The sequence below is a fragment of the Ciona robusta genome, chromosome 13 (assembly GCF_009617815.1).
Source record: "Ciona robusta chromosome 13, ASM961781v2".
Taxonomy (NCBI): Eukaryota; Metazoa; Chordata; class Ascidiacea; order Phlebobranchia; family Cionidae; genus Ciona; species Ciona robusta.
The window spans coordinates 1,456,962-1,480,260 of NC_143247.1; the positions used below are offsets into that span (position 1 = coordinate 1,456,962).

General features: G+C 34.4%; 2 protein-coding genes and 2 long non-coding RNA genes across 4 annotated transcripts; 1 reads left to right on the top strand and 3 right to left on the bottom strand.

The window, feature by feature from the left end:
- Window positions 1-579: 579 nt before the first annotated feature.
- LOC149725668 (deoxynucleotidyltransferase terminal-interacting protein 2-like) lies at window positions 580-7,502 on the bottom strand. Its single transcript, XM_089891265.1, has 8 exons — window positions 7,367-7,502; window positions 6,802-7,019; window positions 6,015-6,150; window positions 4,775-4,874; window positions 3,746-3,867; window positions 2,874-3,006; window positions 1,927-2,051; window positions 580-877 (listed from the first exon to the last, which is right to left on the bottom strand). The coding sequence occupies exons 2-8, from the start codon at window positions 6,998-7,000 to the stop codon at window positions 787-789; spliced, it is 906 nt and encodes a 301-aa protein (XP_089747391.1). The 5' UTR covers window positions 7,001-7,019; window positions 7,367-7,502; the 3' UTR covers window positions 580-786.
- Window positions 7,503-8,290: 788 nt separating this feature from the next.
- Window positions 8,291-15,933, bottom strand: LOC149725669 (kelch-like protein 12). The gene is made up of 12 exons (XM_089891254.1): window positions 15,688-15,933; window positions 14,941-15,094; window positions 14,667-14,884; window positions 14,056-14,196; window positions 12,881-12,953; window positions 12,407-12,469; window positions 11,778-11,866; window positions 10,999-11,203; window positions 10,628-10,771; window positions 10,418-10,564; window positions 9,638-9,782; window positions 8,291-9,487 (listed from the first exon to the last, which is right to left on the bottom strand). Exons 1-12 carry the CDS (start codon window positions 15,907-15,909, stop codon window positions 9,367-9,369), a joined length of 1,722 nt encoding a protein of 573 aa, XP_089747380.1. The 5' UTR covers window positions 15,910-15,933; the 3' UTR covers window positions 8,291-9,366.
- Window positions 15,934-18,100: 2,167 nt separating this feature from the next.
- On the bottom strand, window positions 18,101-19,063 carry LOC149725670 (uncharacterized). The gene is made up of 3 exons (XR_016386363.1): window positions 18,786-19,063; window positions 18,587-18,731; window positions 18,101-18,201 (listed from the first exon to the last, which is right to left on the bottom strand). It is a non-coding gene; the product is annotated as an uncharacterized LOC149725670 (long non-coding RNA).
- Window positions 19,064-21,289: 2,226 nt separating this feature from the next.
- Window positions 21,290-22,320, top strand: LOC149725671 (uncharacterized). The gene is made up of 3 exons (XR_016386364.1): window positions 21,290-21,443; window positions 21,498-21,639; window positions 22,223-22,320. It is a non-coding gene; the product is annotated as an uncharacterized LOC149725671 (long non-coding RNA).
- The last annotated feature ends 979 nt before the right edge of the window (window positions 22,321-23,299 follow it).

A 23,299-nucleotide genomic window follows, 5' to 3' on the forward strand; every position in this document is an offset into this window, starting at 1 on the left:
CAGAAGAAATTCTTGAAATTTTTAAAGGCAATCATAATACTCCAAACAACACGGTGTTGGAACTACAAACTAGTACAATGTAGTTACCTTTTGGAATGGAACTTGAAAACGACAGTCGTTATAACACGGGTGTTCTGTTTCATATACATCGTGTCAGCTTACGAGTTACCACGTATGTTAACTTTGTGGGTGATTATTTTTTGGGAGATTTTGATGTATGGCTGATAATTTAGACAACCCATTAGTGACCACTGAGTTGGAGCAATTGCCGTTAAGTGTCTTGCCCAAAAACACATACACCCACACTAGTAGCAACAACGAGCCTTGAACCCATTACCTCTGGGTTTAAAGTTAATATTAGCTAAAACAACGAAGAAATACGACTAGACAAAAAACGCAATATAAAAAACGCTTTGGGGTATGACGGAACACTCGACATCGAGCATAAGAACAAGCCCTACTGCAAAAAAGTAACGCAAGTCAAATGTAGTGCTGTCATCGCACAAAACGATGTTTTACAGTAAAATGCAGTGTTGACCAAATGAATATCTAGTGTTCCCTTTTCTATATTTATGCATCTTTTACGAAATCAGATTTATTTTGCGCAGTAGTAAGACCCGTGTCCGATACGATTGTGACGACATAATGACAAAATTGTTCGAAAACAAAAAAAAATGTTGAATATTTTTTGAAAATTTTACTCCTGAATGCGCTTGTATGACATCACAATCGTTTTTACCGATACCTGTGATGTCACAATGCCATTGGGTTGATGACGTCATAATCTCAATTATTCTTGTGTTTTGAAAACTTTGAAAATTTTCTTGTGTGTTGTTTAAAGCCAAGAGCGCGTCGTTTTGCCTGGATCTCATTGTACCTGAAAACATGGATTGAATAATAAACATATACCTCATGCTCACTGTCGGGTTATTGACATTATAGTGTTTCCGGGGGGGTTTCAGGGGTCAAAAACCCCATTTGAAAAATAAGTTTTTCTAATTTTTAATTTGTTGTATTAAAAATTAGTTATTATTTCTTACCAGAGTTATAGCGTAAATCAGATTTTTCTGGCTGCATCAATGATAAATTGGTAAAGCAGGTCTATTTGCGTCCAACTTTTAAAAAGCCAGGGTACACAATAGTTTAAAACAATAATAGTAATAAAAAAGCTGTTTAATTGTTTTCTAATTGGGAAATTGGATGACCGTGGTACTATTACTACTTCACGTTTATTTTAAAAATAAAACAATAAAGCGTTAATGCATTTATATAAGGCCAATGGGTCAGCTGAAAAAGTTTATATTTTACGCTAATTTAAGCGATTTAATTCGCCGGTATTATTAATTACAAATAACTTGACCCTAGGGACGCACATTACAGAATTTCGAATCCATGAGCATCGAATCCTTTTGTATTCAAATCTAATTAGGAATTCAGTATTCTGTTTAATGATGTCATCACACGTCATCTCATAAACTATATTAACAGTTTTTGCAGCATAATAATTTTGAAAAAAAATATATTTGTGTTTGTGGGACTTTCGAGAGTAAACGTTTCGCAACGTCTTTTCATAGCCTGCTATTCGTTTCATGACGCAAAAACTACCCAATAATACAATTTTTGATCATTTTACAGCTCATGATCCAACAAGGCTGCTATGAAAGAGTCAATAAACTGACTTATGTGGGTATAATTATTTTTTCCCATCAATATAAAAAGATTCGAAATTCTAGATTCGAAATAAAGTATTCTAGGATATCCTAGAATACCTAATTATTCTGTAATGTGTATTCCTACTTAATCCTGCCCTTTTTTTCGAGCAAAATTAAATTAAAGGCAGAAAACTGAGACAATTTGGGGACATTTTTCCCATTTTACCCCTGTAAATATGCCTACACACTCATAAACAATTACAGAATTACTTACTTTCGTTTTTGATATTTCTTAAATTTCGCATCGGCAAGTAATTCGCCAACGAGCGTCGATTTTCGTTCTTTCTTCGTAACACGTGACGAGTAAAAGTCGGCAGAATTGTCCATAATTTTTCCCATCTGTGTATATTATATCTATGTTTTTAATTTTGTACTTACAACAAAGAAAAAATTACATGTTTTTATTCTTCTTTATCGACTGTGTATATTATATTTATGTCAGTAATCTCGTAATTAAAACAAAACAAGGTGTTTTTGTTCTATTTTCTCGTCCCATTTGGTAGTAAACAAAAATCATACCATTTTTAAAATCGTATCCTCACGACTCCCATAGACCATTGTTAATTGTTTAAAAAAAATGAACATGTTTTTATTCTCTTTTATTATTTGTGTATATTATATCTATGTTTATAAATTCGTACTTGAGAAAATGGACATGTTTTCATTCTCTTTTCTCGTCCCATTTAGTAGTAAACAAAGAATTTTTACAAAAATATAAAACCATATCCTCACAACTCCCATAGACTGTTGTTAATTGTTAAAATCAGTCAGGAAATTTGGATATTACACACAGTCAGGAAATTTGGATATTATGTGCTAAAGGTGTCCTTCCTACCCCATACTAATATTATGTGGACAATTTTAAAATACCATAAAAGAAAAGAGCGTTGTTATTTGTTTAAAATATCATCAGAAAATATTGGTTTTAGGTGTGCCAGTATCCATCTTACCCCGCAGTCAGTGGCGCAGCCATGGGGTTTGGGGGGGTTTAGGGGATCGCGACCCCCCCCCCTTTTAAACCAAAAAAAAATCAAAAATCAAAAAAAAAATTTTTTTAAACAACTAAAAAAAAAAATTTGAAAATTTTTGGATTAAACCCCCCCCCTCCTTATTTTTTTTCTGGCTGCGCCACTGTCTGCAGTATTATTTCACTTTTATTACCTGAAAAAACTTGGGTGTCCCCTTTCTGTCATTGTGCTTATAAAATCGCTTAGGATCGAGCACAGAACGCATCTCAAGAACCTTTAGATCGTTTCGAATTTCTTCCGTAATTTCAGGACATTTCATGTTAAACCTGTAAAGTTAAGATTTTAGCATTAAAAAAAATACCCACAAAGTTATATATAGTAGGGTGGGGGCTGGGGGAGATGGGACACCTTTTATTTTAGTTTCCCGTCCCGTTTTGTAGTAAACAAAAAACATTCAAAAAATTATAAAACGGTATCCTCACGACTTCAATATACCGTTGTTAATTGTTTAAAACATGATCAGGATATTTGGATATTATGTGTTAAAGGTGTCCTGTCTTTTTCCGTCCTATTATATAGTACCTTTGTTATAACACGGGTGTTCTGTTTCATACACCTCATGACTGATTACGAGTTACCATGTATGTTACTTTGTGGGTGATTATTATTCAAGGATTTTTTTATAATGTATGGCTAAGAAATTTAGTCAACCCATTAGTGACCACTGGGTTGGCAAGCGCACTAACTTTTGCTGCAACACTGGATAGCCAGTAAGCTAACATACATGTAGTATGCTGGGAGAAGATGGGACAACTTTAGCTCATAATATTTAAATATCCTGATCATGTTTTAAACAATTAACAACGGTCTATGGTAGTCGTGAAGATACGGTTTTATAATTATTTGAATGTTATTTGTTTACTACCAAATAGGTCGAGAAAATAGAACGAATAGTTGTCCCATCTTCCCCCACCCTACTATATATATATATATATATATATATATACAGGCCTACGCTCTAAAATAATCTATATCTATTCTAGTTTTAATATTTCAGTCACAAACCATTTCTTTCCGCTTGTTTTCTTTCGTTCTAATCGTCGTTGTTTGACCTGGGATCTTCTACTTGCCGCACAAGGTATACGAGTTAAAGATTCAAACCCAGGGGTCAAAACGGACTTCGCCACCTTTTGAAAACAATAATAAAAATAACTTCATTTGTCGCTTTGATTACTATATACGTATTGCGTAGTCGTGGGCCTAAATTGTTAATGGGCAAATTAATAATATAATAATAATAATAATACCTTTATTTGTTTCTTCAATTATGGCAGCGAAGATTTTGAAATATTTTAAACCAAAAGACAGGATATAGCGACAAAACAACAGTTGTTAAAACACGGTTACAGTTAAAAAACATATTTACATTTAATTGGAAGAAAATAAGCGTGGTCGCTACACCTAGCTGACAAACAAGCCATTTATGTTTAATTGTTATCAAGTTAAACTTCTAATAGAAACAAAAGTTTGCGTAAAGAAAAGACACAGCCCGTACAAAAGGAAGAAACAGACAAACAACCAAAAGTGGTTATTTTAGGTTATTTCATTTATTTTGGTGATTTTAAATTGGAAATTTTGGGACACTTTATTAGGGGTTACTTTTCGCCAAAAAATGTTTTAAAAAAATCTGTAAATTATAATTTTGTTTCATTTTAGTTAAATAACAGGGGTTTTTTTGGAAAAACATGTTAAAATTAAATAATATATAGCACGACATAGACACACCATATCACATAACATAGACACACCATATCACACAACATAGATACACCATATCACACAACATAGACACACTATATCACACAACATAGACACACCATATCACACAACATAGATACACCATATCACACAACATAGACACACTATATCACACAACATAGATACACTATATCACACAACACAGACACACTATATCACACAACATAGACACACTATATCACATAACATAGACACACTATATCACACAACATAGACACACCATATCACATAACATAGACACACTATATCACATAACATAGAAACACTATTACTTACAGTATCTTCTATCTGAATTTTAACTCCATTGTTTACATTTGGGGTTACTGTGATGTAACAATCTCCCATTATATCACCAACTTCAATTTCAGATGAAGGCCTAAAATGAATAAATGAATTAAACTTTCTTTATCCTCGCATGGCCAGAAAATGACAGTCGTTATAACACAGGTGTTCTATTTCATACACTTTGTGCCAGCTTACGAGTTAAATTAAAATATCTTTACTTGATGAATGAATGTAACTTGCTTTATCCTCACGTGGCTGAAAAACGATAGTCGTTATAACACGGATAGGGATGCACATTACAGAATTTCGAATCCGTGAGATTCGAATCCTTTTGTATTCGAATCTAATTACGGGATTCGGTATTCTGTTTAATGACGTCATTACACGTCATCTCATATACTATATTAACAATTTTTGAAACTTATTAATTTTGAAAAAAAATATTTTTGTGTTTGTGGGACTTTCAAGAGTAAACGTTTCGTAACGTCTTTTCATAACCTGCTATACGTTTCATGACGCAAAAACTACCCAATAGTACAATTTTTGATCATTTTACAGCTCATGTTCCAACAAGGCGGGTATGAAAGAGTCAATAAACTGACTTATGTGGGTAAAATTATTTTTTCCTATAAATATAAAAAGATTCGAAATTCTAGATTCGGAATTCTAGATTCGAAATAAAGTATTCTAGGATATCCTAGAATACCTAATTATTCTGTAATGTGCATCCCTAAACACGGATGTTCTATTTCATACACTTTGTGGCAGCTTACAATTAAATTAAAACTTTTTTTTACTTGTATGAATGAATGTAACTTGCTTTATCCTCACGTGGCCGGAAAAAAACAGTTGTTATAACACGGGTGTTCTGTTTCATAGACCTCATGCCATCTTATAAATTTGTGAGGTTTTTTTTTTGTATGGATGACATTTTAAACAACACATTAGTGACTACTGAGTTGAAGCAATTGTCCTTAGGTGTCTTATGCAATGAAAAACAAATGGGACACATTTAGCACATAATATTAAAATATCCTGATCGTGTTTTCAACAATTAACAACGGTCTATGGGAGCCGTGAGGATAAGGTTTTATAATTCATTAAATGTTTTTGGTTTACTACCAAATGGGAAGAGAAAATATAATGAAAAGGTGTCCCACTTTACCCCACCAAAAATAGGCCACACAATTATATAAATAATTAAAAAACTAAAATCTTATTATCATTTCACCTTATTTCTTTCTCTTCGTTTTCATCGTAAGTAAAAAAATATTCATTCGCTGGTAAATTTTTTTTCGATTTTCCAAGAATTTGATCGGAAATTTCATCTGCTAGTTTGTCAATGTCAACATCTGATTCAATATCATCTGAAAATACAATAATATTATAATAATAATATTAACTTTATTTGTCTCTTTGATTTATAATCGAAGATTTAGAAATAAATAAATAAAAAGACAGGATATAGCGACAAAACAACAGTTGTTAAAACACGCTTACGGTTAAAAACATATTTACATTTAATTGGAAGAAAATAAGCGTGGTCGCTACACCTAGCTGACAAACGAGCCATTTATATTTAAGTTTATCAGGTTAAACTTCTAATAGAGCATTAACAATTTTTAGTGAAATTTCTTTGGTTTTTCCTATATAAAAGGGCTTTGGTTTTTCCTATATGTTTTTAACTGTAAGCGTGTTTTAACAACTGTTCTTTGTCGCTATATCCCGTTTTTCGTCAAAAACATTTCTAAATCCTTTTTACAGTAACTGAAGAGACAAATAAAGTTATTGTTTAAAAAACAGCGTAGTTAGGGGGTTCGCAAACCCCCTTTTGAAAATAAAACAATTGTTTGTTGTTGGTTTTTCTCGTACAATTAATTCAAGTTTGCCCACTAGTTGTTAATACATTAGTGCTTAGGGGTCTCAACCACCCCATTAAATAAAAAATATAAAAAAATAACACTTTTAAAAAAACAAACAATTTTTTTAAATGCATCAATGGTCACCAGCTAAATCACCTTTAAAATCGTCTCCATTTTCAACATTTTCTAATCTTGCAGGATTTCTAATTCCATTAAAATCATCTGATTCTGTATTAGATACTTGGTCATTATTATGTTCATCTGATATTTCATTATTTTCTTGTTTCTTCTCGTTCATACATATATCATTGTCTGTTGATTGTTTGCTCAACAATCGAGAACTCCTTCGAGGCATTATGATGTCACTATAATCCCTATGATGTCATAAACATTTGTAAAATAATCAGCGTTAATAATATTCAAGGCGCTAAATTTGATGTAGGACCTCACCCATATAGAATACAATGTAAATATAGAATATACAATGTTGAGGTAATGGGCAAACTCTGGCGTAAATCCCAGGTCCCATGCCATGCCTCACTGTAGGACCTCACCCATATAGAATAGAATGTGCATATACAATGTTGAGGTAATGGTTCAACTCTGGCCTAAATCCCAGGCCCCATAACGTGCCTTACTGTAGGACCTCACACATATTATAATAAAACGACGATTTATATAAAAACATGTCCACTTATGCTAAATACCGCTATTATAGTACCTATAACACGCAATTGAAGTTATGACACCTTTAGCAGATAATATTAATATCCAAATATCTTGATCGTGTTTTAAACGGTCTATATGGAAGTCGTGAGGATACGGTTTTATATATCTTTGAATGTCCTTTGTTTACTACCAAAACGGACGAGAAAATAGAATGAAAAGGTGTCCCAACTTTCCCCACCTTACTATATATATAGTGCTAAATCATTTCCCAAAATACGGTTCACAATGTTATTTTATTCCATCCAAAAACGGAACGCTAAGATTTTTTTGATCAGCTGTTTTTATTTTGCACGTGTTTCGTGACGTCATTTTAACAGCCATAGAAATCTAAAAATTAACACAAAAATTACAAGAGAGCAATGCTGAACAAATGTAACTCCACTAACCCCCTTATCTGCGCGTGTCGTTGTGCGTGATATATTTGTTCCGGCCATTGAGTTTAAACCAGACGCTAATGCAACGCAACGTTAGTGCAGATGCGCAGTAGTTTGGAACCAATAAAGTTGAAAACTCGGTCTAAAGTTAATGTGACTCTCTGTTGAAAACGGCCCGTGTCGTGATATATTTGGCCTGATTGATGCATTTGTTCCTGGCGCATTTGCGCATGCGCCAAGACGCTACTACGCATGCGTACTGGGTCGAAGCAAACACTATACGAGTTCTATTAAATACGGATCGGCTCTTTGTTGAGTTCCATTGTTGGCGTGTACACCGTGTGCCCGCTTACAGCTTACCACGTGTGTGGATTTGAGAGTGAATGACAAAACCTAGACAAATTATACGAGACCACGGAGGTGTAGCAACTGATATTAAGTACCTTGCCCACGGACACATACGCCAACAATGGTAGAAGCATCGAGGCTTGAACTTGAATGAATGAATGAATGTAACTTACTTTATCCTCGCATGGCTGGAAAACGACAGTCGTTATCACACGGGTTTAACACCTCGTGTCAGCTTACGAGTTACCATGTATGTTACTTTGTGGGTGATCATTTTTTGGGGGATTTTTTCATTTTTTTTATGTATGGCTGATAATTTGGACAACCCATTAGTGGCCACTGGGTTGGAGCAATTGCCGTTAAGTACCTTTGCCCAGGCACATACGCCAACAATAATAGAAGCATCAAGGCTCGAACTTATACTCTCTTGGCTAGAGACAGGCGCGCTAATCACTTTTCCATGGCACCATGCAAGTAAGTAATATGCTAATTAATCAAAAGTTTATTAAAATATAAATGTGACACAAAAATTAAAAGCAAACACGCTATGGATAAAACTACCAAAACGCATAACTTACACTAAGTTAAATGGTCGCAAACAAATTGAAACGATAGTGAACAAAGTAATACGAGCTTAAATATGGTAAATAGCTAAAGGCATTTTTTTAGTTTTAGTAGCAATCAAGACTAATAGGCTACCCAACATTTTTTAATCCATGTCACATTCTTAAAATCTCCTAAACTTAAATTTTGCTTCGATTATAAAGATATATTTTGAATATTAAATACCTATATTTTGTTCTTTCTGTTAAAGTGGGGTAAATCAGAATAGTTTATGAAATCTAAAAGACGGAAAGCAACGATAAAACAAGCAGTCGTTATAATACGCTAAGGTTAAACATAAGTACAAGACTTAAATAAAAAGTATTGTTACACCAAACAAGTAATAATACAGTGAATATTTTGTTAAACATTATTATTTGATGTAGGCTATAACAAATACATTAGATGAAAATGTAGTCTAAAGTAGTTACATCCATTCTAATTCAACCGATATGGTTTAAATGCAGGTCTAATAAACTAAAACAAATGTAGGTCTCTATGAAGCTTCTATATATTTTATTAAAATACCACAGGTATTCTTTAAGGGCCATACCCTGTGTTATATATAAAGATATATGATAAGCATAGGGCTTAAGCTTTAGTAATGCAACAGTAAATATGTAACTTAGGCTACCCATGTAACTGAAAGCTGTTTATCGCTTTCTATTTAAACAGCAACCATAGAATGGCAGCAAAATTCAACTTCAGTTTCACCAACAATGCTCCACTTGTCCGTTTGATCATCGTAACATTCAATTAATTTCACAAATGTGTCATTTGAATCCACACTGCAATAAATAATTCAAACAAAAAGAGTAATGATAAACAATATAGTATTTACCCTTTACAGTTTACACAAGTTATTGCTTTCGGCCAAAATAAACAATTATTGTGATGATTAAGTTTATCAATCAAAAGGTAATTAAATAAACATTTACCCTCCCAATACATAAATCTTGTTTTGTGCAACACAAGCTGCATGAACATATCTCTCGAAGTTCATACTCGCCACATAAACCCATGTGTCATCTTCAACATTGTATTTCTCAACTGATTTAAGACGTTGATTTCCATCATAACCACCTAATAACCAGTAGGTGCAAATAAAATTTGCTTTAGAATATTCCCTACCTAGTTTTATCATAAACTGAAAATCACGGTTTTGCACGATGGAATAATTTTCATTTAAAAGGATTTTTTAAAGATTAAACATTTACATGTCAGTTTACATGCAAATATTTCAAGTTAGTAAAAAAGTCAAAAAATAAACATGCTTCACAACCACGGTGAATGGTCAATAGGTTTGAGAATGTTTATATTGGTAATTTTTGTCCTATTACTGCTACATTCTTACATATCAATGAGTGATACTATATCTTAAACAATATCAATTACTGAATGGTTTCTTGTGTTTAAAAAAATATTTCAGTCAAAATTGGAGGACTAATTTTCCGGTTTACATTGAGCAGACACGTTAAGAATGGATTTTTAATAACAATATAGTAGGGTGGGAGAGGTTGGGACACATTTTAACGTCATTTTCTCGTCCAACGTGGTAATAAACAAAGAACTTTTAAAATATAAAACTATAGGCTCAAGACTCCCACAGACCTTTGTTGACTGTTTAAAACACGGCAGGATATTCGAATATTATGCGCCAAAGGTGTCCCATCTTCCCCCATCGTACTATATATATTTCAATAGATAAAAGTAATTACCAATGGCGTAAATAGTATTGTTAAGAACCACAGCAACAAAGGAACTTCGTGGTGTTTGCATTGGAGCAACATCTTCCCATTCATTTAATGATGGATCATATCGTTCAACTGAACATAATTTTTTCCCACCAAGTGAATATAAATGACCTGATTAATAATCATGTATTAATCACATTAAGTGAAACAAAATGACTTTTTACAATAACCAACCATTGTAAGCAACAACAGAATGAGTACTTCTTGCAATCCTCATGGGTTTAATACGAATCCACTTGTTAAGTGAAACAACATAAGATTCTCCAGATGAAAGTCTTTTATTATTACCATCACCCCCGCCAAATACAAAGATGATACCTAGGTTACAAATGTTAAAAAATATGTGAATTCCCCTTAAAACAAAGATTTAGCTTGGAAGTGGAAAACATCGTAGTATGAAACAGTGCTATTATGGAAGATATTTAGGCTGTTTTTTCAACCCCGGTTTATTGGGCAAACTATTAATTTTATATGCTGCTGTTAGAAAGACATTACCAACTTTATGTTGCAATTTTTAGGTTGCAAATTTATGTTGCGAAACTTACCATTAAAAACAGCTGCACCAAATCCCCATCTTTTAACTCTCGTTGAAGCTACCTTCTCCCATTTTAAAACCTTTTCCTTTAATTTCATTCGATGAACAATGTTGGTTGCTGTATCTTCGCCATCAGTTTTTAAATTACCCGCGGTATAATACAGAACATCATCGATGACAACGGCTGCTGCATCATCTCGCCCAACTGGTAAATCCTGAAAATACACCCCACCTTTAATTCGCATGTCATATGTAAAAACAATGGTTGAATGAATGAATAAATGAATGAATGAATGAATGAATGAATCAATCAATCAATCAATCAATCAATCAACATTCATTCATTCATTCATTCGTTCATTTATTCATTCATTCATTCATTCATTTATTCATTCATTCATTCATTCATTCATTCATTCAACCATTCATTCATTCATTCATTCATTCACTCATTCATTCATTCATTCATTCATTCATTCATTCATTCATTCAATGAATAGTTCTAACAGATAAAAATTAACAATATGTATTAAAGAAACAATTCTGGCTCTTGATTTCTGTAGGGGATATAAAACAATAAGCTTTACCAAGGAAGCTTGAATCGCTTTTGAAACATTCTTGATAAATATGAAATTGTTTCATGGTACATAATCCTATAATGCAATGGTACATTTTGGTTCTCCTTAACAGCTTTGCTTTCCCAGCATGTAATGCTTCTTGATGTATACTTATTAATACGCATAGCTCTGTATATAATAACCTATATATGTATACACATATTTAGCTTACTGGAAGTTGACTCCATTGTTCTGTTTCTAAATCGAACTTTGTCACTTTGGTTAGAGTGTTCTTACCACCAAGTGATATGAGAGATTTCTCTGAATATTAAAATAATGTAAGTAAAAATACTTTATAATATTATTAGGGTTTAAAAACACAGTAGGCCTACTGAAGATTTTTATTTAAGTAAACATATCTACATTATTGGAACGCTTTGCACGAATGGCACCGTAGATCAGGAGGTTAGGTGCTTACATCGTAACCGAAGGATCCTGGGTTCGATGCTCGATACTGGTAGGTGTATGTCACCTTGGGAAATACAACTAATAAACATTACTTAAAGCCCAGTGAATACTAATGTGTTATCATGCAAACAAGAAAAAAAACTAAATATACACCCACGAAGTTGCATGCGTGGTAACTTGTAAGCGGGTATGAGGTGTAAGAACAAAAACACCCATGTTAAAACGACTACCGTTGCCCTGTCACGTCAGGGTGAGCGAGTTACATTCTTCATAATGTATGTTACTTTTGCACCACTAAAATTGGTAAAGGCGCTTTACTTTCCGTATGAACTAAATATAATTGGCCAAGCATACAAGTTATTACACGCTGTTAGAGTAACAAATATGAATTACCTTCCAAAACGGGTAAGTCTCTGGTTCCCAATCCACTATCTTGAATAGGAACGCGACTCTGCCCTGTAGAATAGTTTGAATGTAACTTTATCTTCGCGTGGCCGGAAAACGACAGTCGTTATTTTTCTTTTTTTATGTATGGCTGATAATTTAGACAACCCATTAGTGACCACTGAGTTGGAACAATTGCCGTTAAGTGTCTTGCCCAAGGACACATACGCCCACAATGGTAGCAGCGTCGAGTCTTGTACCCATTACCTCTGGGTTATAGGCAGGCGCGCTAACCACTACACCACGGCGCCGGTTTGGGTTTTTTACTTCAACTTGTAACCACGAGGGAAGCGGTAGGCATGTTAGTCACTGTGACACGACGCCAAAGCACGAGAATAATAACTGCCAACTTAAAACATTCGTTTCACAAATTCAAAAAAAAAAAATTATAATAAGTTTTTTAAGACTACACAACAACTCTACCCGTTTTCTTTACAAGTTCAATCAAAGCATCATGGAATGAACAATCTGACACAGGAAGTTTTCGAACAAGAGGCTGAATAATATTTATAATTTATATTTCATTTGTAATTAGAACAATGAAGATAATTAATATACAGTAGGGTGGGGAAGATGGGACACCTTTAGCACATAATATCTAAATGTCTTGATGGTGTTTTAAACAATTAACAATGGCCGATAAGAGTCGTGAAAATATAGTTTTATAAATCTTTGAATGTTTCTTGTTTACTACCAAATAGAGCGAGATAATAGAACGAAAAGGTGTCCCATCTTCCCCCAACCTACTATAATATTTGTTCGGCGCCGTGGCATAATTGCTCCAACCCAGGTCCAAATTATCAGCTATACATAAAAGAATAAAAAATCCCCCAAAAATAATCACCCACAAAGTAACATACATGGTAACTCGTAAGCTGGCACGAGGTGTTAAACCCGTGTTATAACGACTGTCGTTTTCCGGCCACGCGAGAAAAAAAATATATATATATATATATTTGAATGATTGTAACTTATTTATACCGTATATCTCGTGTACCTTTGTAACTCATTTGTCACAGATCCTTTTTTGTCAAGCAAGAAAAGTCCTTATGAAACGGGTGTACACCTAATGCCCGTTAGCCAGATATCGGATATGCAACGTTGTCGGTGATTTTTAAAAATATAATTACTTGGTTAAGGGTGTACAATAGATGTAATCATAAAGAAAATGTAAATATATCGTGCAAAGTGAACAAGCGAAGCTAACTTTTTGACGAACCGGGAAAAAGATATTGCAGAAAAACAGTTATGAACCACTGTACCAGACAACCCTTTAGTGCCTACGTGTTCGAATAAATGTTACTCATTTCACTTGCGTAGCGGGCCAACAACAATATAGTTACAACACGGGTGCTCTGTTTCACACACCTCGCGAGTGCTTATTCGTTGCCGTATTTAACTTTGAAACTAATTAATTTTTCGGAAATTTTGTATTTTTGTTTTCATGTGTGGCTTGGACAGCCTATAGATGTCTTGCCTAAAGACACACATGTCCACAACGGTATCAACAACGAGCCTTTAACCCGTAACCCCTAGGTTAGAGGCAGGTGCGCCAACCATTGTGCCACGGCGCAGTTAATCACTACCACGGCAAGTACCTCTACAGAGACCACATCTTCAAGCATCTCTGGCGACATTGTATGAAAATCAACAAATTTAATGACTTCGTTCAAGTAACTTTCGTTTGAATCAAACTTCACCCAGTTCATAACAGCAGTGTAAACCAAATCTGGAGAAACCTGGTAAATATTTCGTTAATTATCTTTTTTGTATAGCACATGCAGTCTGTATTACAACTTTAGCATTTTTTTATTTTGGTACAAAATTGGACAATGGAATATAGTATGAATGAATGAATGTAACTTGCTTTTTCGTCAAGTACACGGGTGTTCTGTTTCACACACCTCGTACCCGCTTACCACGTAAGTAACTCTGTGAATGTTTTTTCCGTGTGGCTAACAATTTACAGAACCGGATATGACCACTCGGTTGAAGCAATTACCATTAAGTGTCTTGCCTAAGGACACATACGCCCACAATGGTAGCAGCGACGAGCCTTGATCCCTATACATCTGGGTTATAGGCAGGCCCGCTATCCACTGTGGGGGCACGGCGCCGGTATTTGTTAATTGCCACATATTTTGTTTTGCCGGTTGTTTTTTAGTTTTAGAAGCTGTTTTAAAAAAATAATAGCAAAAAATTAACTAACAGCGTCATATGTTGATTGTAGTAACCGGATGACATCATCTTTCGAAAGTCTCCTAAATTGATCACTAGAGACAAGTTGTTGATAATTTTCAACAACAAATTTGTTGGATTTTTCAGTTAACTGTGGAATGGTGTAACATTCAGCCAAAGCTTGAATTGTGAAGCAATTTTGTGGCGAGACTGTTGTCAACAAGTACTCAATGCAAATATTTCTAATAGCTGAAAACAGTTATGATAAGATTCAAGACAAAAGTACGATTAAAACATGTACATACAATGCATATGCAGGAAATCAGAAACTGCAAGAAGTCCACATACATTGTTGGTGTTAATTTTGATTTTTCCTGTGTACATGAAATCAATAAGTTTCTCCAGACTTTTCGCGTCTACACCACGAAGTTTAACAACATCTCTATGTTTTTCTTCCATCTAAAACATAATTGTGTTAACACTTTAAGTTTCATAAATATATGCTAAAATATATAACTTCGCTTATAAACAACATATTAGCATACTTTGTTAAATAAAGAAGCCTGATATGCAATTTAACTGGTAAAAATCTACCCTTATATGAATGAATGTCACTTGCTTTATCCTCACCTGGCCAAAAAACGAGTTGGACAAATTGCGTTAATTTTTTTTGCTCAAGTATACATACCTTTTAATTTTAAATACTGCATGCCTCATAAATTCAATACACCAGCTACATAAATTCAATGCACTAGCGCGCCTGCCTGTAACCCAGAGGTAATGGGTTCAAGGCTCGTCGCTGCTACCATAGTGGGCGTATGTGTTCTTGGGCAAGACATTTGACGGCAATTGCTCTAACTCGTGGTCACTAATGATTTGTCCAAATTATCAGCATACATGGTAACTCGTAAGCTGGCACGAGGTGTTAAGCCCGTGTTATAACGACTGGCGTTTTCCGGCCACGCGAAGATAAAGTTACATTCACATTGAATAAACATAGTTTAGAAATAACCAAGTTGTACATATAGCCTATATTAATTTCACTGCCTTACTTCTGTTTCAAACATGGTATCGAAATATTCAGAATGGCAAGAAAGAACCATTTTGCTTGCTGGGATTTTTTTCCTTCCTACAACAATGATAATGTCAATAAAACGACCATCTTGTCGTGACTTGTTGGCAAATTGAAGAAGATTAGATGAATGATCAGTACTGTGAGTTTGTTCTTTAACTTTACATGTTCCATTAATAGAAAATGTTCCTACCATGGCCATTTTACCACACCTATCCAATGCAGAATTACGGCCTTAAAATAGGTCAAAATACATTACAAAACACTATAATAAAAAAATGCATTTTTTCACAAACGTTTGGGTTATAAAATTCCTTCTAAATTCAGACCATACTTATATTCTGCAATGTAGCTTTAACAAAGCTAAACGTTATTTAATCGCAAAAGGTAAACTACAAATAGTTGAATTCCTTGTAGCGGTTGACTGTGCTCCGGCACAGATTTAATAATATAAATATAGCTAAATGCATAAATACTGAATATATAGCAACGCTGAAAAGCGAAATAAAAGTATGAAAAGAACGGAATGCAGTTTCGCTGCTTACGTAACAGCACCTAATTTCCTGCCATTTAAATCGTGAAAATAAAACAATTACCCAGTTTTGTCCAACGACGCGTTTTGTGTTTTGCGACACGTGATTTTCGTTATAAAAACCTTGCAAAGTTATGTTCTGTTAGGCAGTGCGGGGCTAGTAATACCCTGCTGTTCTCACTTTGTCGTTCAAGCTCGATGCTGCTTTTTACTGTAAAAATAAACGGAGCTGTCTCACAATGTCATACAACGGTGTATAATTGCATTGTGGAGTCGGATAACATGTGCGTTTGGACTCGCTATATAGTAGGGTGGGGAAGATGGGAGACCTTTTCTTTTTATTTTCTCGTTCCATTTGGTTGTAAAGAAAGAAAACTCAACGAATTATAAAACCATATTCTCATGACTTTTATAGACCGTTGTTAATTGTTTAAAATACGATCAGGATATTTGAATATTATGTGCTAAAGGTGTCCCATCTTCCTCCACCCAACTATATAATTATATTAGTCACATCTAAAAACCTGAATAAAAATTAATTTATTCCTAAGCTTTTAAAACTAGTATAAAGTCAAAAACAGCAAGGTATTTTGCTGGACTGTGCTACTATGGTGGCTATACAAACAAACAATGAATGACTTCCAATTCGGATCTTTGATTATATTTAGAGTCGAATTACAATGGATGTATAGTGGGTAGTACACAATACAACTCAGGTGGAATGCTTTCATATCTAATTAAAAAAAAAAATATTGTGGCCACACTCAATGAATAGGCCACACTCAATGAATATAATAGGACAAAGCAGAGGCAACCATTGTTATATTGGTGTCATGTTTCGGTCTTTTGAATGAACCATAACAATGCCAAAGGAAACAGTTTGTTCTTATTGTAGCCTATACCAGTTGAACTGAATTTAACAAAAACCTGTGACTTAAGACCTTAGTATTTCATACAATATGTACACGCTTATTAAGTGAAAACAGAAAAATAAATTATTTCGCTTTTATTAAAAGTGAATTGATAAAAGTTTTGGGTTATGTGTTTTTGCTTTACTAACAGATTTAAATTTCTCATCGCAGTATTTTTAATGAAGATTCACTGTTTTACTAGCGTTTTGGGTTAAACAACCAGGCTTTTTAACTGGCGCTCATTACCACATATTTCATCCGTAATAGCGCGTTTAACAATTGTTTTTTTGCTGTTAATTTCATTCTCGTCGGTCAATTAATAATAGATATAGTAGGGTGGGGGAAGATGGGACACCTTTTCGTTTAGTTTTCTCCTTTTATTTGGTAGTAACCAAAGAACATTCACCGAAATATAAAACCGTATCTTCACGACTTCCACAGACCGTTGTTAATTGTTTAAACCTGATTCGGCTATTTGAATATTATGTGCTAAAGGTGTCCCATCTTCCCACATCCTACTATATATTAACATAGCATTTGAGAATAAATGGCTAAAATTGTTTAAAAAAACATTCAAAATAGCGCATGACCAGAGGAAACACAAGAAAACCAAGAAATGCAAATTGCAACTTTAAGGCTCCGTGGCAAAGTGGTTAGCCTGCTTGCAACCAGAGGTAATGGGTTGAAGACTCGTCGCTGCTACCATTGTGGGCGTCTGTGTCCTTGGACAAGACAATTAATGGCAATTGCTTCAACCAAGTGCTTCAACCATGGTAACTCGTAAGCTGGCACGAGGTGTTAAACCCGTGTGATAACGACTGTCGTTTTCCGGCCACGCGAGGATAAAGTAAGTTACATTCATTCATTCAATATTTTTAACGTTTAAATATTCACTTATAGCTATTTAAATATTATAGAACCAAATAGACTGGTATACAACACAAGGTATATGTTTTGCTGTTGTTCAATTTATTATAATCGTACGTTTTGCAGCTATATTACACGTCTTAGAAATCCAAGTCTCCGAGCAGATCCATGTATTCAAGGGCATCTATAAAGTGTAGATTATATCAGACTTAGTTATATTTTTTCAACTTTTGCATGCGTTTAATAAGCTGTTATATTTAACATGTACGCCTATAGCTACTAGAGTAGGGTGGGGGAGATGGGAACACTTTTCATTCTATTTCTGGTCCCATTTGATAGTAAACAAAGAACATTCAAACAATTAAAAACCGTATCCTCACGACTCCCATAGGCCGTTGTTAATTGTTTAAAACACGATAAGGATATTTGGATATTATGAGCTAAAGGTGTCCCATCTTACCCCGCATACTAATAATTCAGAACTATAAAAAATGATTTTACATACGTAACCTTACAGTCGTTTATTAGTGTCATATATTTTCTCTATTTATTTTATAGTGTTTGCTTACCGGGTTTCGTTTGTTTTTGATCCCATGACGAGCCCCATCTGCGACGGTATGCATCGTTACGGCGACGACCCCATTCAGCATTTGTAGTTTCAGTGAGGACAAGGAGTCCGATCAGAAGCAGGATTAGAAGTGCTGACTTGTTCATCTGCAATAAAATCATAAAGACTACTAGCCATACAAAGAACAATCAGTTACTCACGTTATTTCTTTTGAAGAACTGATGAAATATTGCAAAACTCAGCGCCTTTTATTACTAGCGTTATTTGATTGCTTCCACAGATACATCCGCTTCCAGGAGTAAAATTTTCTATTCTCACTAAATGTGAGAAAAGAAAATTGATTGATTGTTTCCAAAAATCTATTGAGTAAAATCTTCTTTTCCAACTAAACGTAAGAAAAGACGATTTCTTGGATTCAGTACAACTGAAAACTTTTTGTCTGAGGCGCAATTAGGCTACGTGCTGAAAGGTTTGTTAAGCTACACCTGGAAAACAACCGAAATTCTATTGCAAAATTAAATCAAACTTTGCAAATACTTATTACAAATAACATTAAAACATAAAAAACTGTTTTTTATTTTTTTTAAATTAATTTTCTTTTGGTTTAAAAGGGGGGAGGGGGGTCGCGATATACTCCCCCTTGGCTGCGACAATGTTATGTAATATACATGTCAGAAACAGTACATTAAATAAAAACGTGTAAAAATCCTTCATAAAACTACGACATCATAGAAAAAAAAACTTATCGAATGTTCTTTAGACTGTTTATTTTAAAAGCTAAAGCAGTAGTTAGAGTCGTTAAGCGTCTATTTTTATTACATATAAGCACACTCGAACGCAGAGGGCATCGAAGTTTATATTAAGATACGATCGTTCTATAACTGAGCGCTCTGTTTCCAGGAATCTGCTGTCAAGAGTCAAATTTTCTAACTAAATGTGAGAAAGACGATTTCTTGGATTCGGTACAACTGAAAAGTTTCTTTCTGAAGCATAATTACGCTATACGTGCTGAAACGTTTGTTAAGCTATGCCTGTAAAACGACTGTCGTTTTCCGGCTACGCGAGGATAAAGTAATGTCAGGAACAGTAAATTGAATGAAAACGTAAAAAAAATCTTTATAAAACTACAACATCATAGAAAAAAGCTTATCGAATGTTCTTTAGACTGTTTATTTTAAAAGCTAAAGCAGTAGTTGAGTCGATAAGCGTCTATTACATATGGTCACGCATCGAAGTTTTATGTTAGATACGACCGTTCTAACTAAGCGTTCTGTTTCTAGGAATCTGCCGTCACGAGTCAAATCTTCTTACTAAATGTGAGAAAAGACGATTTCTTGGATTCGGTACAACTGAAAAGTTCCTGTCTGAGGTATGCGGTTACGTGCTGTAAAGTTTGGTAAGCTACGCCTGAAAAACAACCGAAATTATGTTTCAAGATTTAAACAAACTTTAATACGGTTACGTTTTAACGGTTGTTTAGTCCGGTACGTAACAATTCAATTGCGCGGCCTGTCTGCTGTAGTCTGTTATAAGCTACATTGAATAGGAAATTAATAAAATCTGCATAAAAACAAATGACAACAAAATATACACTAAACTGTCACACTGCATAAACAACAACTAGATACGGCTTTCACTCAATGATTAAACAGTTCGTTCACAATCAATACAAGAGGATAAAGTAATTCATTCATTCATTCATTCACTCATTCACTCATTCACTCATTCACTCATTCACTCATTCACTCATTCACTCATTCATTCATTCACTCATTCACTCAAATTCATTCATTCATATTCGGACCGTCTACAAGTACGTCTCAGCCTCTGACAGGGTAATCACAGTCAGATCACTCTGTGACGTTATACGTTTCGTGAGTTCCTTGTGTTTTATACTCCCTTTAGTGCCGTCTTTCGTTCTCCTCGGCGAATGCTTCGTCCGTCGTCTCGTCTGCTTCATTCGTTTTGTGTTCGTCCTGGACCAAATCACCGCTATCAAACGTAACAGTATTAAGCCGAGTTTTGTCAAATCTTTCAATCGAACTTCAGTTGTTTTGCAGACGTAGACTATACCAAACATTACAGAACGTACTCATACCTCAGACAGGAACTTATCAATTGTACCGAATCTAAGAAATCTATTTCTATTCTCACATTTAGTGAGATGACTTGACTCTTGACAGCAGATTCCTGGAAACAGAACGCTCAGTTAGAACGATCGTATCTAACATAAACTTCGATGTGTGGCCATATGTAATAAACGCTTAACGACTCAACTACTGTTTTAGCTTTTAAAATAAACAGTCTAAAGAACATTCGATGAGTTTTGTTCTATGATGTCATAGTTATATGAATTTTTTTATGTTTTTATTTAATTTAATGTTCTTGACAAGTATATTACATTCTTGATAATTGAACGCAAAACTTTAGTAAGTCAACATTTATTCTGTTGTATAGGCTACTAATACAATATCAAAGTGTTTCAACAAATTATAGAAGAGTTTTTGATGTAGCTGTCGTATTTCTGTTTAGTATTAAGTAAAGTTTGGTTAAAATTTGCAATAGAATTTCGGTTGTTTTCCAGGCGTAGCTTAACAAACCTTTCAGCACGTAGGCCTACTCATGCCGCAGACAGAAACTTTTCAGTTGTACCGAATCCAAGAAACCGTCTTTTTTACATTTAGTTGGAAGAGAAGATTTTGCTCAGCAGATTTGTGAAAACATTCTGTTCTCACATTTAGTGAGAATGAAAAAATTTACTTCTAAAAGCGGACGTATGTATGGAAACAATCAAACGACGCTAGTAATAAAAGGCGCCGAGTTTGGCAATATCTCATCAGTTCTTCAAAAGAAATAACGTGAGTAACTGATTGTTCTTTGTATGGCTAGTAGTAATTATGATTTTATTGCAGATGAACAAGTCAGCGCTTCTAATCCTGCTTCTGATCGGACTCCTTGTCCTCACTGAAACTATAAATGCTGAATGGGGTCGTCGCCGTAACGATGCATACCGCCGCAGATGGGGCGCATGGGATCAAAAACAAACAAAACCCGGTAAGCAAACACTATAAAATAAACGGAGAAAATATATGACACTAATAAACGAATGTAAGATTACGTATATAAAAACTTTTTTATACAGTAGGGTGGGGTAAGATGGGACACGTTTTAGCTCTATTTTCTCGTCCAATGTGGTAGTAAACAAGGAACATTCAAAGAATTATAAAACTATATCCTCATGACTCCCATAGACCACCGTTAGTTGTTGTAAACACAATCAGGATATTTAGATATTATGTGCTAAAGGTGTCCCATCTTCCCCCACCCTACTCTAGATATTAAATCATAACTAAGCGGGGTAAGATGGGGCACCTTGAGCACAAAATATCCAAATATCCTGATCGTGTTTTAAACAAATAACAACGGTCTATGGAAGTCGTGAGTATATAGTTTTATATTTTTTTGAATGTTCTTTGTTTACTACCAAATGGAAGAGAAAACAAAATGAAAAGGTGTCCCATCTCCCCCACCCTATAGTATAGTAGCTATAGGCTTATATGTTAAACATATTAGCTTATTAAACGCATGCAAAAGTTAACAGAATAAAACTAAGTCTGATATAATCTACACTTTATAGATGCCCTTGAATACATGGATCTGCTCGGAGACTTGAATTTCTAAGACGTGTAATACCTGCAAAACGTACGATTATAATAAATTGATCAACAGCAAAACATATACTTTGTGTTGTGTACCAGTCTATTAGGTTCTATAATATTTAAATAGCTATAAGTGAATATTGTGACGTAATAAACTGGTAAGCCTAACATAGGGCGCGCGTTTTACGGCGTAAACGAATGTTTTGGGTACATTTAACGTTAATTTCTAAGAAGAACGGCCAACGTCTTCGCAAAAAACACTTATACAGTACAGTGGGGTAAGATAGGACACCTTTAGCACGTAATATTCAAATATCTTAATCGTGTTTCAAACAATTAACAGCAGTCTATGAAAATCGTGAGAATACGGTTTTAATTGTTTGAATGTTCTTTGTTTACTACTAAATGGATCGAGAAAATAGAATGAAAAAGTGTCCCATCTTACCCCAACCTACTATAAATAGGGCTAAGGAGGAATTTGAGCGAAATTTTTTTACGGATATCATCCGCTAAAGAATTAATTGTAACTTGATTGTAGCAAAGGTGGAAAACGACAGTCGTTATAACACAGGTGTTCATACACCTCGTGCCAGCTTACGAGTTATAACGTGTATGTTACTTTGTGATAATTATTTTTTGCAAGATTTTTTTATTTTTTTTGTGTGTGGCTGATAATTTTTACAACCCATTAGTGACCACTGGGTTGGAGCAATTTCCGTAAAGTGTCTTGTCGTAGCATAAAGTCTTATTTTAATATAGTACTGTGGGGTAAGATGGTATCATCATTCATCATCAAATAATATTGCCTATTTTTCAATTAGGTGTGATTACTAATGCTATTTTACAGTCGTGGAAAGAGAGATATAACTCACGTAAGGTTACATATAGTGGGGTCGGGGAAGATGGGACACCTTTAGCACAAATATATAAATACCCTGATCGTGTTTTAAACAATTAACAACGGTCTATAAAAGTCGCGAGAACAAGGTTTTATAATTCTTTGAACGAAAAGGTGTCCCATCTTCCCCCCTACTATATGTTAACTCGCAAGCTGA

Bases quoted from the DNA above. Each gene is read 5' to 3' on its own strand.
- LOC149725668 (XM_089891265.1), bottom strand. From the start codon at position 7,000: ATGCCTCGAAGGAGTTCTCGATTGTTGAGCAAACAATCAACAGACAAT. The intron at 3,007-3,745 runs GTTTGTGACTGA...TTAACTTTACAG, and splicing joins AAAACAAGCGGAAAGAAATG to GTTTAACATGAAATGTCCTG. The intron at 878-1,926 runs GTAAGTAATTCT...CCATGTTTTCAG, and splicing joins AAGAAATATCAAAAACGAAA to GTACAATGAGATCCAGGCAA.
- LOC149725669 (XM_089891254.1), bottom strand. From the start codon at position 15,909: ATGGCCATGGTAGGAACATTTTCTATTAATGGAACATGTAAAGTTAAA. The intron at 14,885-14,940 runs GTATGTACATGT...AACTGTTTTCAG, and splicing joins TGATTTCCTGCATATGCATT to CTATTAGAAATATTTGCATT. The intron at 12,954-14,055 runs GTACTTGCCGTG...AATATTATTCAG, and splicing joins AAGATGTGGTCTCTGTAGAG to CCTCTTGTTCGAAAACTTCC.